The 21,485-nt window shown below is 42.4% G+C and overlaps 1 protein-coding gene across 4 annotated transcripts in view; it reads left to right on the forward strand.

Moving 5' to 3' along the window:
• Window positions 1–21,485, forward strand: part of ELMOD1 (ELMO domain containing 1) — a 140,075-nt gene that overhangs the window by 58,622 nt on the left and 59,968 nt on the right. For 3 of the 4 annotated variants that reach the window (XM_056561621.1, XM_056561625.1, XM_056561623.1), the window contains exon 2: window positions 710–798. In XM_056561621.1, the coding sequence (XP_056417596.1) occupies window positions 782–798 (17 nt within the window). In that variant the 5' untranslated portion in view covers window positions 710–781. Of the gene's footprint in view, window positions 1–709; window positions 799–13,186; window positions 13,255–21,485 lie in introns of all 4 variants that reach the window. The other variant, XM_056561624.1, reaches the window with a different exon arrangement.

The raw sequence follows: 21,485 nt of genomic DNA on the forward strand, positions 1-21,485 counted from the left end.
ATACAGTGGAATAAACTATGTTATCAAAAATCACATTTCCAGAAGAAAACTGAAACTGACAAAATCTACAGATCACAGCACAAAAAATAAGCCTTCACTTAGCTCAATTAAAAAAATAAAATATTCTAGGGGTTAGTACATGCACAGATTTATTTATTTATTTCTTCAGTTGAATTTTATATATTAAAAAAAAGAAATCATACTGTCCCATAGAATAAAGTTAGCGCATCCGTTTACAATTATTGTCCCCTAAAATTGCGCTTTTGCATTTTGTGTTCTTATCGTTCCCCATAAATATTTTTTTTTCTGTGTTTCTAATATACTTAATGGGTAAATTGGAGGTTGCCAGTTAAAAGTACAACCTAAAAGGTGAGTAGAAAGAAAACATAAGCCAAAACCGAAATTCGTGAAGATAAAGAAGATAACCGGCATTGTTTTCATGCTGTCTAGTTTGTTTCTAGCATTTCAGAACTCAGCTCTGCTATATCGGTACATTGTTTTCTGTATATTAAACCTGGTACATCAGTCTGACAAATTCTGGGAAAATTAATTGAAAAAAAAAATGTAAAGTAGAATGGGAAATCACAATATTAATATTTATGTAAATGAAGATGAAAGCTGAAAATAATTGAAGTTCATGGAAAATCTGGCACAGGAGAATGAGCCATTTTCTGTCTTCTTAACTCTCTTCCCTGCTGACTCTTTTCAGATTCTGTCGGCACAAGTCTATTATCGGGAAAATTGCTGAGGATTCTGCGCTTGGATTGCCGAGGAGTCCACAATGAAGCACTTTATGAAGTAAGTAATTGCCTCTGTGTGTTTAGCTGAATAGGATGAGGTTATTCATGTTGTACCTGTTGCCTGCACGGAGTGGAGACCGCCATTTTGTAGTTGTCAATATCTGGCGTCATCACTGAGGAATGGCATGGCGTGATTTAAAGACACCGTTGTATAGTTATTAGAGTATAAAATCAAACTGTTCCAGCAGCTAATGGTGGTTACCAAACTTATAAAATCGCCTTTTTACTGTATTTCTCGGCCAAGTGTCAAGAAGGCAGAGCCAAGCTGCTTAAGTGCCACAGCCTAGCACGCCTCCTCACTCGCACTCACCTCCCAGCCTTCTAAATGTCAAGAACTGGGCTCGGCTGGAGGGCCCATCTTATATTACATAGCACAGTTAAAGGGGTACTCCGGTGCTTACACATCTTATCCCCTATCCAAAGGATAGGGGATAAGATGCCTGATCGAGGGAGTCCCGCCGCTGGGGACCCCCATGATCTTGCACACGGCACCCCGTTTGTAATCAGTCCCCGGAGCGTGTTCTCTCCGGGACTCATTACCGGCGACTACAGGGCGGGTGGCGTGGGACGTCACGCCCCCGCCCCCGTGTGATGTCACGCTCTGCCCCTCAATGCAAGCCTACGGGCGGGGGCGTGATAGCTGTCACGCCCCCTCCCGTAGGCTTGCAGTGAGGGGCGGAGCGTGACATCACACGGGGGCGGGGGCGTGACGTCACATGCCGCCCGCCCTGTAGTCGCCGGTAATCAGTCCCGGAGCGAACAAGCTCCGGGGACTGATTACAAACGGGGTGCCGCGTGCAAGATCACGGGGGTCCCCAGCGGCGGGACTCCCTCGATCAGGCATCTTATCCCCTATCCTTTGGATAGGGGATAAGATGTCTAAGCACCGGAGAACCCCTTTAACTGAATGGGAATTGAAGTAATGCTGTAGTGCTTTATTTCACCTGTGGTGGTACTGCAGGGAAACTGAACACCTACTGTCAGGTTTCTCCACACATTAAAGGGGTACTCCGTTGGAAAACAAAAAATTGTCTAATCAACAGATATGTAAATTGCTTCTATTTAATAATCTTAATCCTTCCAGCGCTTATCAGCTGCTGCATGCTGCCGAGGAAGTTGTGTAGTTCTTTTCTGTCTGACCACAGTGCTCTCTGCTGCCACCTCTGTCCATGTCAGAAACTGTCCAGATCAAGAGAGGTTTGCTACAGAGATTTGCTGCTGCTCTGGACAGTTCCTGACATGGACAGAGGTGGCAGCAGAGAGTACTCTGGTCAGATAGAAAAGAACTACACAACTTCCTCTGGAGCATACAGCAGCTGATAAGTACTGGAAGGATTAATATTTTATATAGAAGTAATTTACAAATATGTTTAACTTTCTGGCACCAGTTGATTTAAAAAAAAAAAAATTCCCTGTGGAGTACCCCTTTAAAGGGAAACTGACAAGAGGGTCACTCACACTAAGCTGAATATATAGGCTTATAGTGAGAGAGACCCTCTTTCAAATGAGGTATCACTTATCCAAATCCGTGAGGCCTTTGTGGAGTTACGAAGTAAAATCTAGATATGCTAATGCAGACAAACTGCTTGTCTCGCGATCCATGCGTTCTCATTGCTCTTTTAGAAATGATCGTGGCCCATCTCCCGCCCGTCCCACCGGCCCCTTCATTATTATTCATTCCTTCTTCTGGTAAAGTCCCTCTCAGCAGCCGAGCAGGGAGACGTCTTACCGATGCAGCTGAATCGCTACAACCGGAAGTACGTGCATCGGCAGCGGTACTAAAAGAGCAATCGTCTTTTTCAACCTTATGAACTATGTTACTGTGTAAATGACAGCAGAGATCGGGAAAATGGGGGAAAATAGAATCACCAAGTATTTTGGAAAGATGAAGAACTTTTCATTACAGAATGATAATGCTTTATTCACATTAATCTGGGGGTTAATCTAGGGGGGGGGGTCTAAACAAAAACTGTGTTGTAAATGAGAATTGTATCAAGGGCATTTTTATTTTTTATTTTTATATATTTATATTTAGGCAATATTGTGTAAATACATGGTAGAAATAGAATATACCAAATAGGTGCCCAAAAGTAGGATGTTGCAAATTAAAGGGGTACTGCAGTACTTCAAAACTCCCTATCCACATGGGGGATAAGCATTTGATCGAGGGGGGGGGGGTCCGACCACTGGGGCTCGGGGCTTGTGCTTTATGCATTCTCTATGGGAGTGACATGAGAACGCTTGTGCATCTCCCGCACTCTCATAAAGAATGTATGGAGTGTGTGCCGACTGGTCACTTCATGCAAAGGGAGAGACGGGGCCCTGATCATGTGGGGACCCAGTGGTCAGAACCCCCTTGATCAGATGCTGATCGACCATTTGGATAGGGGATATGTTTTAAATTATTGGAGTACCCCCAGGAAAAAGGCTTAGGAAGAAGAGAATGGGTGTGAAAAGACTAAAAATGTTAAGGGATTTTCTTCAATTTGGAATACATAGCTATGAGAATAGATGGGAGGGGGTTTTGTGGGGCTATGTTTCTGGGTTTTGGGTAACAGGGGGGCACCAAGAAGCCACTGTATTTGTCACATTACTTAAATATGGAACTAGGGAAGTAAACTCCGGATAACCCATCAACATGAAAGTTTCAGGAAACCCCTAGAAGAAAAAAAATGCAAAGAGATTTCAAAGAGAGATCTTCAACTTTATGAGGCTTGTGATTCTGTGAAGTGAATAGCACAAAGAATGAAATGTCACAGATACCAAATAGCAAAAGCAATTTCTACTATAATACAAAAGAAGATTCCTGTTCATGAAATAGACCAATCTCTATAAAAGCCTCCTGCGGAATTGAAGATAGTATGTTTACATAAAGCTGATAACCTGGAATCGCAGCATAATGATGGGGGATAGGAATGAGGTGCATTTAGGTCAATTTCTACATATTTAAAGGAACACTCCAGCCAAATAAATGTACCTTTATATAGCTGCACATGTAACTGTTATATAACCTGTAATCTTTGCTGTCCAGCACCACTTCCTTGGGCCCAATACCTCACTTTCTAACATCACACTTCCATCTCCTCAGCTCTAACAGCAGAGCAGTGTGTGACTGTCCTTGATTGGCTGAAGCACACACACCTCCCTCACCTGTATTCACTGCTTTTCTAACCATGTGACTTGCTGAGCTCTCTTAAGGCAGCCACTCCCACAGCTCACACGGGAAACAAGCACAGAGGCTGTTGGTTTGTGTAGTTTTTTGCAGCTCTCAGCTGGATTTTCAGAGGCTGTTTAAGGGGGCTATGTGGGTCAGATTTTGCCTTGTGGTTATCTTAGACCACCACTTATTTACAATAAGTAAGGACTTAAGGTGCATTAAGACTTCTTTTCTATTGCTTCAAGGTTTCTGTTACGGAAGTCCAATACAATACTCTACAGAAGGTACATGACATCCCAAAAATTGACAGATGTGGTGAGAAGAGAAGTAGGAAGAAGGGAGCAGTGCCTACATAGTTACTTCCTCCCTTAGTTGCCGGTCCATTCACAGCATAGCTTAGGACCTATTCCCTGTACACAGTACAGGGTTTACAAGGTGGTATATGAGCAGTAAGAAGAAAAACAGCATCACAGCAAGAAAGATGTTTCACTTAGCACTAAGCTGCTTCTGAAGACAAGCCTGTCAACTTAAGGGAGGAGAAGGGGGAGATTAGATATAAGAGTCAGCACTGTGTACATAATGCTGCAGCATAGCAAGGAAGGGGTTACACTAAGCACTGAACTACTACTGCTGCTGCTGGGTTGAGAGATTAGTCTTGATTTACCTTTCAGGGACAGTGCAGATCCTCTGGAGAACAGACACAGCTTGCAGATACACAGTCTTTCTCTCTTCACGTCTCGTTCACATGCTAAGCCCTATCCCCACTTCCCGTGTTCCATCTTGATCTCTGTCTGTTACTAGAGACAGAATTTCCCTGACAACTGGCAGTGGACAGCAGATTGCAGGGAAGATAGACATCTTCTTAGTTGTTTATCATGTTCCATACTGTACTGCCACTGATGCAGGTACTGCTAGACCTACAAAGCTGCACATCTTCTGCCTTGTCCATCAATGATGCATACCGTACTGCTGCCGATACTACTGGCCCTGCATAGCCACACATATCCTGTGTTGTCCATTATGTTGAATACTGTACTGGTACTACTACTACTCCTACACAGCCGCACATCTCCTGCCTTGTCCATCAATGATGCATACTATACTGCTGCCGCTACCACTGGCTCTGCACAGCCGCACATCTCCTGTGTTGTCCATTATGTTTCATACTGTACTGCCACTACTACTGCTACCACTACAATGACTACTACTATTACTACTGCTAGCCCTACACAGTTGTTCATCTCCTGTGTTGTCCATTATGTTCTATACTGTACAGCCACTACTACTGCTGCTACTACTACTACTACTACTACTTCTATGACTATTGCTAGCCCTACACAGCTGTTCATCTCCTGTGTTGTCCATTATGTTCTATACTGTACTGCCTCTACTACTGCTACTACTACTATTACTTCTATGACTATTGCTAGCCCTACACAGCTGTTCATCTCCTGTGTTGTCCATTATGTTCTATACTGTACTGCCTCTACTACTGCTACTACTACTACTACTTCTATGACTACTGCTAGCCCTACACAGCTGTTCATCACCTGTGTTGTCCATTATGTTCTATACTGTACTGCCTCTACTACTGCTACTACTACTATTACTTCTATGACTATTGCTAGCCCTACACAGCTGTTCATCTCCTGTGTTGTCCATTATGTTCTATACTGTACTGCCTCTACTACTGCTACTACTACTATTACTTCTATGACTATTGCTAGCCCTACACAGCTGTTCATCTCCTGTGTTGTCCATTATGTTCTATACTGTACTGCCTCTACTACTGCTACTACTACTTCTATGACTACTGCTAGCCCTACACAGCTGTTCATCACCTGTGTTGTCCATTATGTTCTATACTGTACAGCCACTACTACTGCTACTACTACTACTACTACCACTTCTATGACTATTGCTAGCCCTACACAGCTGTTCATCTCCTGTGTTGTCCATTGTGTTCTATACTGTACTGCCTCTACTACTGCTACTACTACTATTACTACTACTACTTCTATGACTATTGCTAGCCCTACACAGCTGTTCATCTCCTGTGTTGTCCATTATAATCCATACTTTCCAGTTGCTGCAGCTAGGAACCCTACCCTGCACAGGATAAATACTTAACTTTTTAGGACAATCAAAGCACTTTGAATTCGTACCAAATTTATTTGGACTGAATTGATTGTAAATAATTGTAATGTCCATACAAACACGCATATGAACAATTAATTGGATATCTTAAATAAATTCTATAGATTCTATATCAGTGTTGTATGGATGTCATAATAAAAACAAGACGTCACATGTAATTAAGCGTCACAAACATGGCAGGCAGCATCCTCCATACAAATTCAATTACCCTGATCCCAGACACACTACCCCCTATGTGTACATAGACAAGGTATTGATTACAATAAGCTGGGATGCAATAAGGCACGGCTCCTTGCAGATGAGAAGGTATTTGTTAGATGAAGTTAATATGCAAGCAGCACAATCCTCTTAGCGTCGTGCCTGTCGGTATGATGAATCTGATGAAGAGGACGGGAACGGTACGTTGCCATGGAGATTCTCTTCCAGATTCCAGAGGTGAGAGCCGGAGATAGCTGCGCGCAAGAGGGAGCGAGAAAAAAAAATCAAACTTATCTAAATCACAGGAGGCAAAGAGATCCACGCACAGTGCGGAAAATATAAGTCTACAGCAAGGGCTAGTGCTGCTTTCTAATGGGGCTCACTTAGTGGGGTCAGAAAATCGTCACTTAAATTAGTATTGAACCTTTGGGTTCATGGAAAACCAGTGAGGAGAAGGTTAAAAGGGGTATATCAATAATAACAGTATATGAGTCGTACAACAGTAAGGAATCACACCCTCATAGGTGTTCGTAAGATGATCCTGTAGGCAGATATCCTGGATAAGGTTGGATAGGACCCTTAAGGCAAGCAATACAACAAAAAAATAAAAATGTATCAAAATTATCAGGTATTCCAAATTATTAAACAATCATAGAAAAATCTAAAGAAATCTCTCTCATACATATAAGGCTGGGTTCACATCACATTTTTGCCTCTACATGTAGCTTGTATGTTGGGAAAATGTACACAATAAGCATCTTCATTGGGGTCCACTGTCAGAAGGAGGCTGCTTGGTATACATCAGTTTGCCGCAAAAAAAGAGAGGATAGAATAGCGTAGCACACTATGCCTGTAAAAAAATAATTTCTGCAAATGGATAGCAGCTATTGGTGACTGATGCCACTGTACGGATGACTGACTGTCCAGGTGATTGTACGGGTGCCCTGTAGCCATCACAGGTTTCCACCTTATGGATATATCACTATAATGGCAGGACTGAAAGTTATTATTATTACATTTGATCTGTATTCTCATGATCAGTGGGGGGGGGGGGGGTCAAGTAGTTGGACCCCACTGATCAGCTAGTTAGCGCCAATGCTGTTAATAGAAAATAACTTTGAATTGGCGATAACTAGCTGATCCATGGGGTCCAACTGTTGGACCCCATTGATCATGACAATAGAGATCAAATTTCCCTGACTGAATGGAGCAGGAGTATGCATGCTTGACCACCACTCCATTCATTATCTATGGGCGGTCTGAATGTGGTTGAATGCTGAGCCATGTGCGGAGCATGCACTTTGTCACTCAGTTCACTCATGGGACATTTGATCTGTATTCTCATGATCAGTGGGGGTCAAGTAGTTTGACCCCACCGATCAGCTAGTTATCGCCAATGCTGTTAACAGGGAATAAATTTGAATATTTGGATAACTCCTTTAAAGGTAATCTGTCAGCTGAAATTCATACTCCTAATTGCTTAATTTGTTAGATAGCCATTTGGGCAAGGAGACCCATACCTTTCATATATGTCTTTACTTCCAGAATGTTGAAATTTTTTTTTGTTATTTGGTGCCAGATGAAAATAGGCATTCCCAAGCCCCTGAAGGGCTTGGCTTCCAGCTGACTGTCAATCAAACAGGGACAGGGATGGGAGTGGGAGCAAGGAAGCATCCCAGCCCTCAGCACTTCAGGGGCTTGAAAACATCTCTTTGACACTTGGCAACAGATAATAAAACAACCTTCTGGCTACCCTCCTCCCTGATATCCTGGCCAGCCTTGCTTCATAAATATCGGATGGTCCGCGCTGGATTCTCTTTGCTCCTCAATCTTGGTGTCCACAACTCCAGTAAGAAGCCCGGCAACAAATAACAACAAAAAGAGCAAAGAAAAAGGATTTGTTCACATTAGGCTATGGGTGATAGTGTACCACCTCTAGGCAGTCATCACAGCAGCTTTCCTAGTGTATGCCGAAGACATAATGTGAATATAGCCTAATGAAACCTTCAGAAAAATAATGTATCAGGGTGCATTCACACCACGTTTTTGCAATACAGTTCCCAAATACGTTTTCAATGTAAAAAAACTTATGGAACCATATTGAAAACCGTAAGCATTGACTCTCCATGGAAAACCATATGCCAAAAGATGCATCAGGTCGTGTCAATTTTGCATCCTGCACGGTTTTGTCAGTTTTTTTTCCCGTACCCAAAACCGTAGCCTACCATGGTTTTTGGTCCGGGCGAAAAACCGTATTCTTTTTTTTTTATATGGGAGTCAATGGGAACCATACAGAACTATATGTGCGTACGGTTCCATCCGGTTTTCACCATACGTTTTTTGACTTTGCACAGTTTTTTTTCTTGGAATTTCAATCAAACAAGTGAAACTTTTATTCATAATGGAGTGAAAAAGTTAAAAATGTATACGTTTTTTTCTTAAAAAACGGATGCAACCGGACATAACTTTTCAAACCTTATACGGTTTTTAACTGTATACGGGTGTAAATTTGTACACACATTTTGATACAGTTTAGTCAGGTTTTGAGGAATCTTTTTTTTATCGAAAACCTGATACGGGAACTGTATAGCAAAAACGTGGTGTGAATGCAGCCTTACATAGATCCTCTAAGGCAGTACATAAAGGGGGAGATTTATCAAAGCCTGTCCAGAGGAAAAGTTACTTTCATTTTTGAAAGGGCCTCTGAAAACTGAAAGTAGCGATCTGATTGGTTGCTATGGGCAACTCAGCAACTTTTTCTTTGCACAAGTTTTGATAAATCTTCCTCAAAGTCCCTATGGGTTTTGTGTGCCTTCTTTTAACACATAGACCACGTATGGACCCGTAGACCCTACAGGAGCACAAGACCAATCCGAATTAGGTCTCTGCCACTGAAAGAGTGATTTTTGCCTTCCTCTTGGGTGAAAAGCTTTATGGACTTTTTTCTACCTTCTAAGTATGTAAGTATGGGCCCCCACAATCATCTCTTCTGGATGGCACAAGGAACTCTAGGCTAGAGCCCTGCACGGGACTGTTTTCTTATTCCCACTCCCGCTGGATTTGTGACCATTACCGCCCGCTCCTGCAAACATTCTGTGTGTATCACTCGCACCCGCTCTCACAACGTGTGTCCAATCCTGCCCGCTCCTGCAAACATTTAGTCAAAGCATTAAGAAATAGTACCCCCTTGTGCCATTTCATCAGTCCCCTGTGGCATTTGAGAGGTTTGCGGGACCCGCTGTATGTTCTGTGACCGCTTGCAACAACCTCATTACTGCCTGCAAGTTTTTTAATGGGACCCGCAGGATCCCAATCCCGATGCAGGGCTCTACTCCAGGCTAACACCAGAACAAGGCAGCCCTGATTGCAGGAATTGGTGGAGCTCCATGTGGTTGGACCCCAACCAATCTATCAGTTATTACAAGGGTTGCTACATTTCTTGCAAAAAAAAATAAAAAATACCGGCCATGCTAATTTGCATAATGCATTATATATTCGTGACATCACAGGATACACATATGTAGGGAAATTTTGTCCTATAACTTCTTTATTTCTCTGTATAAAGGCCTGTATGAGGGCTCATTTTTTTTTGTGCCCCGATCTGTAGTTTTTAACAGTACGTTTTTGTTTTGATGTGTCTTTTTGAACGCTTTTTTTAAATTAAATTCGGGAGTTGCAGTTAGTTACTAACTCCAACTCCCAGCATTCCCTCCAACTCCCAGCATTCCCTGATACAGCCTGTGGCTCAGCAGCTGCCCTAAATGGAAACTACAACTCCCAGCATGTTGGACTATATTTTAGTATAAAGTATAGGTCAATGTTTCCCAACCAGGGTGCCTCCAGCTGTTGCAAAACTACAACTCCCAGCATGTTGGACTATATTGTAGTATATAGTATAGGTCAGTGTTTCCCAACCAGGGTGCCTCCAGCTGTTGCAAAACTACAACTCCCAGCATGTTGGACTATATTGTAGTATATAGTATAGGTCAGTGTTTCCCAACCAGGGTGCCTCCAGCTGTTGCAAAACTACAACTCCCAGCATGTTGGACTATATTGTAGTATATAGTATAGGTCAATGTTTCCCAACCAGGGTGCCTCCAGCTGTTGCAAAACTACAACTCCCAGCATGTTGGACTATATTGTAGTATAAAGTATAGGTCAGTGTTTCCCAACCAGGGTGCCTCCAGCTGTTGCAAAACTACAACTCCCAGCATGTTGGACTATATTGTAGTATAAAGTATAGGTCAATGTTTCCCAACCAGGGTGCCTCCAGCTGTTGCAAAACTACAACTCCCAGCATGTTGGACTACATTGTAGTATATAGTATAGGTCAGCGTTTCCCAACCAGGGTGCCTCCAGCTGTTGCAAAACTACAACTCCCAGCATGTTGGACTATATTGTAGTATATAGTATAGGTCAGTGTTTCCCAACCAGGGTGCCTCCAGCTGTTGCAAAACTACAACTCACAGCATGCCCGGACAGCCAACGGCTGTCCGGGCATGCTGGGAGTTGTAGTTTTGCAACAGCTGGAGGTGCTCTGGTTGGGAAACACTGGTATAGTATATGGTGCAACATTCCGGGAGTTGGAGGATTGGTTGGATAAATACCGGCCATTGCATTGCCGGTATTTTAAATAAAAAAATACTGACAGGATGACCAAAATACCGGTAAATTTCCGGCCAGGCGGAACCCTAAGTTACTACCTATCCGTTCTATTGGTGATTATTGCTTCCTGTTAGAATACCCCATTAAAGTGTTGTATTTATAGCATCCAGCTGAGCTGGACTCCTTGGCCTTTGGGCTGTTGCCTGCAGCCTGGCAGGGCATGCTGGTCTTTGTGGTTCTGTAACCTCTGCGGCACCACAGGATTCCGAATCCTTCCTGATGGAGTAGAAATATCGACACAAAATTCTACTGCGTAGGCTCCGGCAAATCATAATACTTAGATCACAAATAATGAATACAGTGTGGCGCCTATTTCATGCAGCAGTTTTGAACAGGTGCCTGGTACCAAAAATGACTTTGGCAAAAAAATGTAACACTAGGAGGTGACATTCACAGCCTGAACAGTGACTCATTGATGTGTTAATAGAGGTTTCATTTTCTTCTAATCTCTTTTTATAAGGCGGCATATCATTACCCTCACATTAAATCCGGGGGTTGTTTTGACCACCTTTTTATTTGTGACCATGCGAATGACACTGTTCATACATCGCAATACCCAGGGAGTCCTTTTACATCTTTAATTAACTTTATTATTGTCAGATTATACCGTCATTACCCAATGAAATAAGCCGGACTGACGGAAAATTCCTTCTGAGCTATTAAATATAGGCAAGGAGAAGCGCTCCTAGTGCGATAACGTAATATAAAAAGGAGATGAGAAAAGCAAAAAGGCTCACCGAGTATAGTTGTACTACAGCCAAGTACAACTATGGTGTAAACATGGGATAACCCTCAACGGGCAAAGATCGGCAGCCGCTCCTGGCAACACAGGTGAAGCACTCAGACGGATCCCTCCAAGGAACAGCACAGGATAAAAGCGGCGCACAAGACTTCAAAGGTAAAATGATTTATTTACCCGGCATGCAACGCGTTTCGCTGGACAACCAGCTTCATCAGGCCTGATGAAGCTGGTTGTCCAGCGAAACGCGTTGCATGCCAGGTAAATAAATCATTTTACCTTTGAAGTCTTGTGTCTCGCTTTTTTCCTGTGCTGTTCTTTGGAGGGATCCGTCTGAGTGCTTCTGAGCTATTAGGCTGGGTCCACACCACGTTTTTGCAATACAGTTCCCGTATAAGTTTTCAATCTGAAAACCGTACGGAATCGTATTGAAAACCGTATGCATTGACTCTCCATTGAAAACCATATGCCAAGGTTGTGTCCGTTTTGCATCCTGTAAGGTTTTGTCAGTTTTTATCCCGTACCCAAAACCGCAGCCTACTACGGTTTATTGTCCGGGTGAAAAACTGTATTGACACATATATACGTTTTTGTTTTTTTTACACGGGAGTCAATGGGAACCGTCCAGTAGTGTATGTGCGTACGGTTCCATCCGGTTTGCACCATACGGTTTTTGACTTTGGACAGTTTTTTTTTCTTGGAATTTCAATCAAACAAGTGAATGAAACTTTATTCATAATGGAGTGAAAAGTTAAAAACGTATAAAAAAATTTTTCTTAAAAACGGATGCAACCAGACATCATTTTTTCAAACCGTATACGGTTTAAAATTTGTACACACGTTTTGATACAGTTTAGTCCGGTTTTGAGGAATCCGTTTTCTATCAAAAACCTGATATGGAAACTGTATTACAAAAACGTGATGTGAACCCAGCCTTACACACGGACGTAGTCCATCTAATGCAGGGTTTTCCTAACCGGGGCAGACACAGAAATCATGATCCCCTACAGCAGTGTTTCCCAACAATGGTACCTCCAGCTGTGATGGGTGTCTCCCCAGTGAGACAAAGATCCTTTGTTGTTGTCACAAAAGGCTTTAAAGGCAATTCATTGTTACATATTTTTTTTATTATTGATTTATTTCCAGAAAACAAAATACAGCACCTAAATAGTCTTTATTATAAATTTTCTTCCATTTAGCTGGTAGACTTTCTGCTTTTACTGTTAAAGATAGCAACAGGGAAGGAGTGGTCACACTCAGGCTTAAAATGTGGACTGGGGAGAGAAAAGAGTGGAAAGTAGATGTAAGTCAGTTTGCAGGGGAGAGTCTGCAGAGGCTGTAGAAGACAAATTAGGCAAATAATATGACCTTAATATTGAGAACATTTTTGTATGTTTTGTATGTGTAAACAAAAAATAAATCTAATAAAAATAATAATTATAATTTTGTCATGATTATTTCTCTCCCTAGAGTGCTGGCTCCGTGCATATTTGATGCAAACAACTATAGACCAAGAGAAACAGTTCAATAACTTACAGGTAACTGTAGGTAGTAAGACCCTGTACTTTTCCTCTTCCTCACTAACAATGTAGTAGTCTATAAACTAATAACTCATAATTAGAGTAAATATATATATATATATATATATATATATATATATATATATATACATATACATACAGCAACAGAAGAATGCAGCAGCACACTGCCAGCACAAGGATATAGGTGAAACATGAATATGCAGTTAAAACATGGAGAGCTATACAGCTATGGTGTAATAGATGCAAATGTGAAACTATGAAATAGTGAGGCACTTAGCTTGCAAATTTGTCTCCGCCGGCTGTCAAATAGCTTGGACCGTCCCACCGCGATAAGGTGGCCTCCTTGGGACGGACCCTACACTGTGTATATGCCTCTGTGTGAACAGTTCAGTAAGCATGGCAGGGTCTGGAACATCCAAGACACCTTATATACACACCTGATAGAGGTGGGTGGGGTGCAAGGCCAACATGGAGGTAGCCACTCCCCCGTATGTGCAATACAGACAAAGAATAAGTCAGCCAGCACTTTAGTTGATACCAAACTATTATATGGACCTGGCCTACAGGTGCACGCTACTAGGCTAGATATACAGCAACAGAAGAATGCAGCAGCACACTGCCAGCACAAGGATATAGGTGCAACATGAATATGCAGTTAAAACATGGAGAGCTATACAGCTATGGTGTAATAGACCCTGTACTTTCCCTCTTCCTCACTAACAATGTAGTAGTCTATAAACTAATAACTCATAATTAGAGTATATATATATATATATATATATATATATATATATATATTTATATAGATATAAGTAACTGAAGTGAGTAGTGGTGGATGAACAGAATAAAAAGGAAGCTATCAGTTGTATTGGGTCGGGTACAGCTTTTAGAAAAGTAATCAGAACAGAGATGCATTGCGTGGCATATTCACAAATCTGACCCCAGGGCCATTTGGGGCAGCAAGAGGTGCCTAGTGCTGGGGAAATCTCTTGTTAGAAAACATGATCCTGTAGACATCATGGAACCTTTGGAGGTGAGTGAACTATTCCTTAATTTGGCTATTAATACATTCACTACCCTAGATCACCAGGGAAATGAGCTTTAACACTTCCACTACTCTAGACCACCTTGGAAGAAGGTATTAATCCCATTTACTTCCCCAGGAACAATGCATTGATCCCTACACTACCCATGACCCCTGGTGAGTTCTCCATTAACCTTCACGTCTACTACCCTAGGCCACCAGGGAAGTAAGGCACTAGTGGAAGCAGTCAGTGTGTAGTCCACAGTAGGTAGTTCAGTAAACAGCAATTACAAATCTATAGGAAAGTAATGTGGTTAGGAGTTGTTTGATAGTGATGAGCTGCAGGGGCCATATTCGAATTTGCGATATTTTGCGAATATATTGACGATTATTCGTCCTATGTTCATGAAATTCGCATATTCGCTATGATTGTTAATTTTTTTCCCCATGCGAAAATTTGCATAAAAATTTGCATGAGAAAAAAAAACACACAAAAAAAGGAATATTCGCCACTACGAATATATAGCACTATATTCTAAATATTCGCAAAATTGTGAAGTGCTTATATTCGCGATAAAAATTTTCATTACGAATATTCGTGCTCAATTGTTTGACAAATTGCAAGGGCTTTTGGTGCCCATACACCTTCATCAGTTGTTAGTCGGTCATTTGGCCATCAGCTATCTCGCTCAATCCCTCCATACATATGAATTTTTAGCTTTGGAGTTTGGAGGCCTCAAAACAATATTACACAGTCAGGGGTCCCACAATTGATTCAGCCAACGATTCCCTATTGTGTATGGGGCCTTAAGGTGAAGAAAATGCAGAGGAAGAAGTCGCACTCGGGCCACAGACATCAGTAATACTAAAATTGTGCCTGGTTGTGTGTGTGTGTGTGTGGGGGGGGGGGGCTGTTGCAGATTATGCATTGGGGCCAGGGGATTAACATTATAACTCTGGATCATTTGCCGCATATAGAGGCCACTAGAGATAAGGGTAACATTGTCAACTGTATGGGCACCTGTAGGGGATGTCACACGGGTTCTTACCTGTAGAAGGATATGATGAAGCAGAGCTTCTAACTATTTTACACCTAGACTATGACCTGTGCTCCTCTACAAACCATTGACAGCATACCGACTCCTTAAAGGGGTACTCCGCCCCTAGACATCTTATCCTCTATCGAAAGGATATGGGATAAGATGTCAGATCGCGTGGGTCCCGCCGCTGGGGACCCCCCCGTGATCTCGGCTGCAGGACCCACCTGTTGCGGCTTCCGGCAGCGCTGGAGGCTCTCATCCTAACGCTTCACGACCAGGGTGACGTGAGATTGTGACGTCACGACTCCGCCCCCGTGTGACGTCACACGGGGACGGAGTCGTGACGTCACGATCTCACGTCACTGTGGTCGGGAGCCGAAGCCTCTAGCGTTTCTGGAAGCCGCAACAGGTGGGTCCTGCAGCCGAGATCCCGGGGGTCCCCAGCGACGGATAGGGGATAGGGGATAAGATGTCTAGGGGCGGAGTACCCCTTTAATTCTCCAGATTGTTACATAACATGACGTAAAATCCAATGACACAGTTCATTGCATTGCTGGATACATTATTAAATACATCTTGGCTGGGATCTCCAATGACATCTGAAAGTTGGCTGGAGACAATTTTTAACAGAGGAGTCCTTAATCCTCTGATACGCTGGAAGACGGAATCGTGCCGAGGGCAGAAAGAGAGAGGGAGACCAGAAGTGCTCCGCTCTGCTGTATTCTTCACAGGGAAATAGGTCAGCGAAAAGTGCTTTTCTTTCAGGAATCAAAAATGCATCGCTCCCTGTGTAGAAGTAAAGGGGATTAGTTGACCAAAGTAAATCTTAAGCCTAGCCCATTTTTTTTCATTATGTAAGTCTTTCTGACCCTGGAAAAACATTGTAAGCCTCAACAACTAGAGAAAATAGTTTTAGGTTTTGCAGTCTATTACATAAGCAGCTAAAATTCTTCAAGAAAATGTGTCCTAAGAGATTACATCGGGTCATTACAGGCCAATATGTAGATTTGTTCCCAAATGTGTTCATAGTCTTGGCTGTAGGTGGCCTAGTGTTTGAGATAATATTGGGCTATAAAAGGTCCAGTTGAAGATGCCCATTTCATGCAGACCAAAGAGCCGGTAACTTGTCACCAGGATCTATTACTTATAATATGATCACAAATAATCTATTAGATCAACAATACAGGATTGGAGATCCCAGCAGTTTAACCCCTAATGTGATGTGGTAAGATAGAATGAGGGGGAGTTCTCTCAGCTGATCCATCAGCAACATGATGGAAGAGGACAAATGAGCAACCTCCCAAAAATTGGGTTTTTACTGCCATTACTATCATTTGTCTGACAATGGAATCAGTCAGATGGGCGTAGACGTAATTTTATTATTAAAAGTAAATATCAGATGATGGGTGGGATTATACAGTCAGGGGGTGTGAATAATTACATATAACAACACATTTGATGTGGGGGGCCCTGTTACATGTTGCGTTGGGGCTCAGCAGCATCAAGTCAAAGTGTATTGGCTACACAGAGGACTATGCTACTTTCTGGAAGTTACCCAGTAGTTAAACTATTTAAAGAAGTTGTCCAGCCAAAGAAAACATATCTCCTATTTACAGTATAGAGGATAAGTGTCTGACCTTGGGGACCCCCCCGCGATCTTCAGAACTGGAGCTGCAGACACCACATCATTCAGCACTCGGGTATCTCTGGCTTTCCCATAGAAATGAATGAAACACGGAGGGTCGGAGCCCCATTCTGGAGTTTACTAGGGGTCCAACATATGGGTAGGGGAATACGTTTCTTTTTTTTGGCCAGACAACACCTTCGATAGGTTGTAAAGAAGTAGGGGACAAATGACAGTGATAATGACTGAAAGGTCTGACTACACGCAGGTTGTTTGTAGTCTGTTGCCGTGGCAATGCATAGGTCTGTTAAGGAGTTGTAGACACAAAATACACATAAGATTTCTAATAAATCCTTTTTGCAAATTGTGTCATTTCAGGCAATATGGGTTCCTGTAAATTGTTTCTGTATTTGGCCTGAATACAGATGAGCAAATTAAACTTGGAAAATTCGCTTTGCAAGCAGTTTCCTAATTTACTGTCTTTTATGTGACTCCGTAAATGGAACTTCAGGGGTCTGTACAACTCTATGATATAATGCTGGGGAAATATGCAATTGTTATATCTGTATAACAAAGAAAAAAGAGAGCTTTACCACTGCTTTACCAATAAAATCAATAACTTTATTTAAATTTCCATAAAACATGATTACCATTATATATATATATATATATATATATATATATATATTAGGCATGATAAGGTCGTATAATACAACAATCCAATACTTAAAGGGGTACTCCGCTGCTCGCATTTGGAACAAACTGTTCCGAACGCTGTAGCCGGCACCGGGAGCTCGTGACGTCATAGCCCCGCCCCCTCATGACATCACGCCCCATCCCCTCAATGCAAGTCTTTGGGAAGGGGTATGACAGCCATCACGCCCCCTCCCATAGACTTGCATTGAGGGGGTGTGGTGTGATGTCATGAGGGGGCGGGGCTATGACGTCACAAGCTCCCCGTGCCGGCTCCGGCGTTCGGAAGTTTTTTCCAAATGCTGAGCAGCGGAGTACCCCTTTAAGGAGTTTCAAAAGGCAAAAAAAATTGAAGATATATGGCAGACCATGAGTGATCTCTTACTCACCCTGCCTCATATATGCCGGACAGAACAGGTGGGAAATGTAGGAGGGAGAGGGATGTCAGTCACTGAACCATTCACTATTATCCAGCTATCACATTATACAGGGTGGGCCATTTATATAGATACACCTTAATAAAATGGGAATGGTTGGTGATATTAACTTCCTGTTTGTGGCACATTAGTATATGTGAGGGGGGAAACTTTTCAAGATGGGTGGTGACCATGGCGGCCATTTTGAAGTCAGCCATTTTGAATCCAACTTTTGTTTTTTCAATAGGAAGAGGGCCATGTGACACATCAAACTTATTGGGAATTTCACAAGAAAAACAATGACGTGCTTGGTTTTAACGTAACTTTATTCTTTCATGGGTTATTTACAAGTTTCTGATGACTTATAAAATGTGTTCAATGTGCTGCCCATTGTGTTGGATTGTCAATGCAACCCTCTTCTCCCACTCTTCACACACTGATAGCAACACCGCAGGAGAAATGCTAGCACAGGCTTCCAGTATCCGCAGTTTCAGGTGCTGCACATCTCGTATCTTCACAGCATAGACAATTGCCTTCAGATGACCCCAAAGAAAAAAGTCTAAGGGGGTCAGATCGGGAGACCTTGGGGGCCATTCAACTGGCCCACGACGACCAATCCACTTTCCAGGAAATTGTTCATCTAGGAATGCTCGGACCTGACACCCATAATGTGGTGGTGCACCATCTTGCTGGAAAAACTCAGGGAACGTGCCATCATCATGTAGCAATTTCGCATATCCAGTGGCCTTGAGGTTTCCATTGGTGAAGAATGGCCCCACTATCTCTGTACCCCATATATCACACCATACCATCAATTTTTGTGTTTCAACAGTCTTGGAGGGATCTATCCAATGTGGGTTAGTGTCAGACCAATAGCGGTGGTTTTGTTTGTTAACTTCACCATTCACATAAAAGTTTGCCTCATCACTGAACAAAATCTTCTGCGTAAACTGAGGGTCCAATTTTTGTTTTGCCTATTCTGAAAATTCAGTGCGCCGTTCTGGATCATCCTCTTTGAGATGCTGCAGTAGCTGGAGTTTGTAAGGGTGCCATTTATGAGTAGCTAATATCCGCCGAAGGGATGTTCGACTAATGCCACTCTCCAGTGACATGCGGCGAGTGCTACCCTGTGGGCTCTTGCTGAATGAAGCTAGGACAGCCACTGATGTTTCTTCATTAGTGACAGATTTCATGCGTCCACATTTTGGCAAATCCAACACTGAACCAGTTTCATGAAACTTAGCAAGCAGTTTGCTAATTGTAGCATGGGAGATAGGTGGTCTCGTAGGGTGTCTTGCATTGAAATCTGCTGCAATGACTCGGTTACTGCGTTCACCAGACATCAACACAATTTCTATCCGCTCCTCACGTGTTAACCTTAGCAACATGTCAATGGCTCTAAATAAAGAGAAACTTGTAAATTACTCATGAAAATAAAGTTACATTAAAACCAAGCACATCATTGTTTTTCTTGTGAAATTCCCAATAAGTTTGATATGTCACATGACCCTCTTCCTATTGAAAAACAAAAGTTGGATTCAAAATGGCCGACTTCAAAATGGCCACCATGGTCACCACCCATCTTGAAAAGTTTCCCCCTTCACATATACTAATGTGCCACCAATATCACCAACCATTCCCATTTTATTAAGGTGTATCCATATAAATGGCCCACACTGTACATGTAATACCACAGGGTAAGTATATTATATGGTTACTGATATTCCATATAATTGTGTGTACTGGGAGGGGAATAATAAATCACTCTTCTATAGAGACCCTAACCATCGTACTATATTCAATCCACTCTTATAAATGTCTGACACCAAACAAGGCAGTCCGCTTACCCATAACATGTGGTTCGTTCCGACACCTCCCCCGACCTCAACGCACATTTTGCTTTCTTTCTCAAGAGGTCATGCTTATAATACATTGATGATAAGCATGACCTCTTGAGAAAGACTGCGAAACGTGCGTTGAGGTCGGGGGAGGTGTTGTAACGATTGTGTATTTAATAAATTGTTATATCTGATATTACCTGGCGAGCAGAGCTTCAACCACACCTCATATTTCTTGCAGAAGTAGTCATACTACATGAATGTTTAATATTTCCTCTTGGTGTCTTAGGGAATGACGTGTAGGGTTCTCCTTCAGGGCTTAAAAATCGAGCCAAACTATTCACACTGTGCTGCTTGTCTAGCAGCAGGATTTCATGGAGAGGGACATTATGTCTGATAGCGATAGATCTGGTTGTAGCCGGAGGCCCCTTATTAATACTGGCTGTGTGGCCGACTCCTGGGAGACGACTTTGTCACTGTTTTCCAGAGCCGTTGTTTATTCTTCTTGGAAACTTGTAAAAAAAAAGAAAGAAAAACTTCAATGATATTCAGTCCGAGCGCAAATGTTTTATTTTATTTTTGTTTTGTTTTCTGGAGTTAAACTTTCAATAATGTTGCAAAAAATAATACCAATAATCCAGGCTGGGGTATAGCATGACCAAAAGGGGTCATTTCCTCTTGGCCAACACTGTATAGGGGCCTCTACGACCTTGTCCCAACCATGTCTGACTCTCTAAACTAATGGTGCCCATACACCTCCAAAAGCGGATGTCCACATGATCCTTCGGCCAACAGTAATTCCTCCTGATCCCTTTGTGCACATTCATGGTTGGCTGAGCGTGCAGGTGTTTTCGAGAGGGAGAGGGGAAAACAAAATGATAAGGTGTTGTAATTTAACATGATTGATCTTTTTTTTTTCTCCGACAACTGTCTATGGAGAGTCAGGACACCTCCATTCCCATCAGATGATGTCCGCCTCTGCTAGAATTGGTAGATTCATCAGACCTTTTTCTAATATGTATGGAGTCTTTACTCTGATATGGCTAGTTTATGTAGTTCCATCAGCAGAAATGGTGGTATTTGGCCACCACTGTATGACACATATATAATACAGTAACATTGGCCTCTAGCCTCACCACATATGCTCACTTTTCAATGCAGGGCCTGGTTGTCACCTCATGTATGTTTAGGGTCCAATATCTTCCACAGCCTTATTCCTGGTTCCCTCTGCAACTTATTTTAATGTTTCTTTACACTATAAATTACACCTTACCTTAAGTGGTGCTGTAGCGGCCATCTTCTCTGCTTGCTGCTTGTCCCTCCTTTTGTTTCCATACTTACCATAACCCCTCCATTTCCTGAATTGATGGTCATGGTATAGTGAGTGCCCATTCCATTTTCTTAATATGGAGCCCCGTGGTACCCCATGGAGGTTGTTCCTAGGAATTTCTAGGGGGTCTGACTGCATTTGAATACCTATACTGAAGTGGTAGTGAAAACCTTTTGGCCCCTGTTGGCTCTGCTTAACCGTATGTTGGACCCTTTATAGTCAATGGCCAGCTATTGAAGAGGCATCATAGCCATTTATTCTGT

Source organism: Hyla sarda, chromosome 2, assembly GCF_029499605.1.
Source record: "Hyla sarda isolate aHylSar1 chromosome 2, aHylSar1.hap1, whole genome shotgun sequence".
Taxonomy (NCBI): domain Eukaryota; kingdom Metazoa; phylum Chordata; class Amphibia; order Anura; family Hylidae; genus Hyla; species Hyla sarda.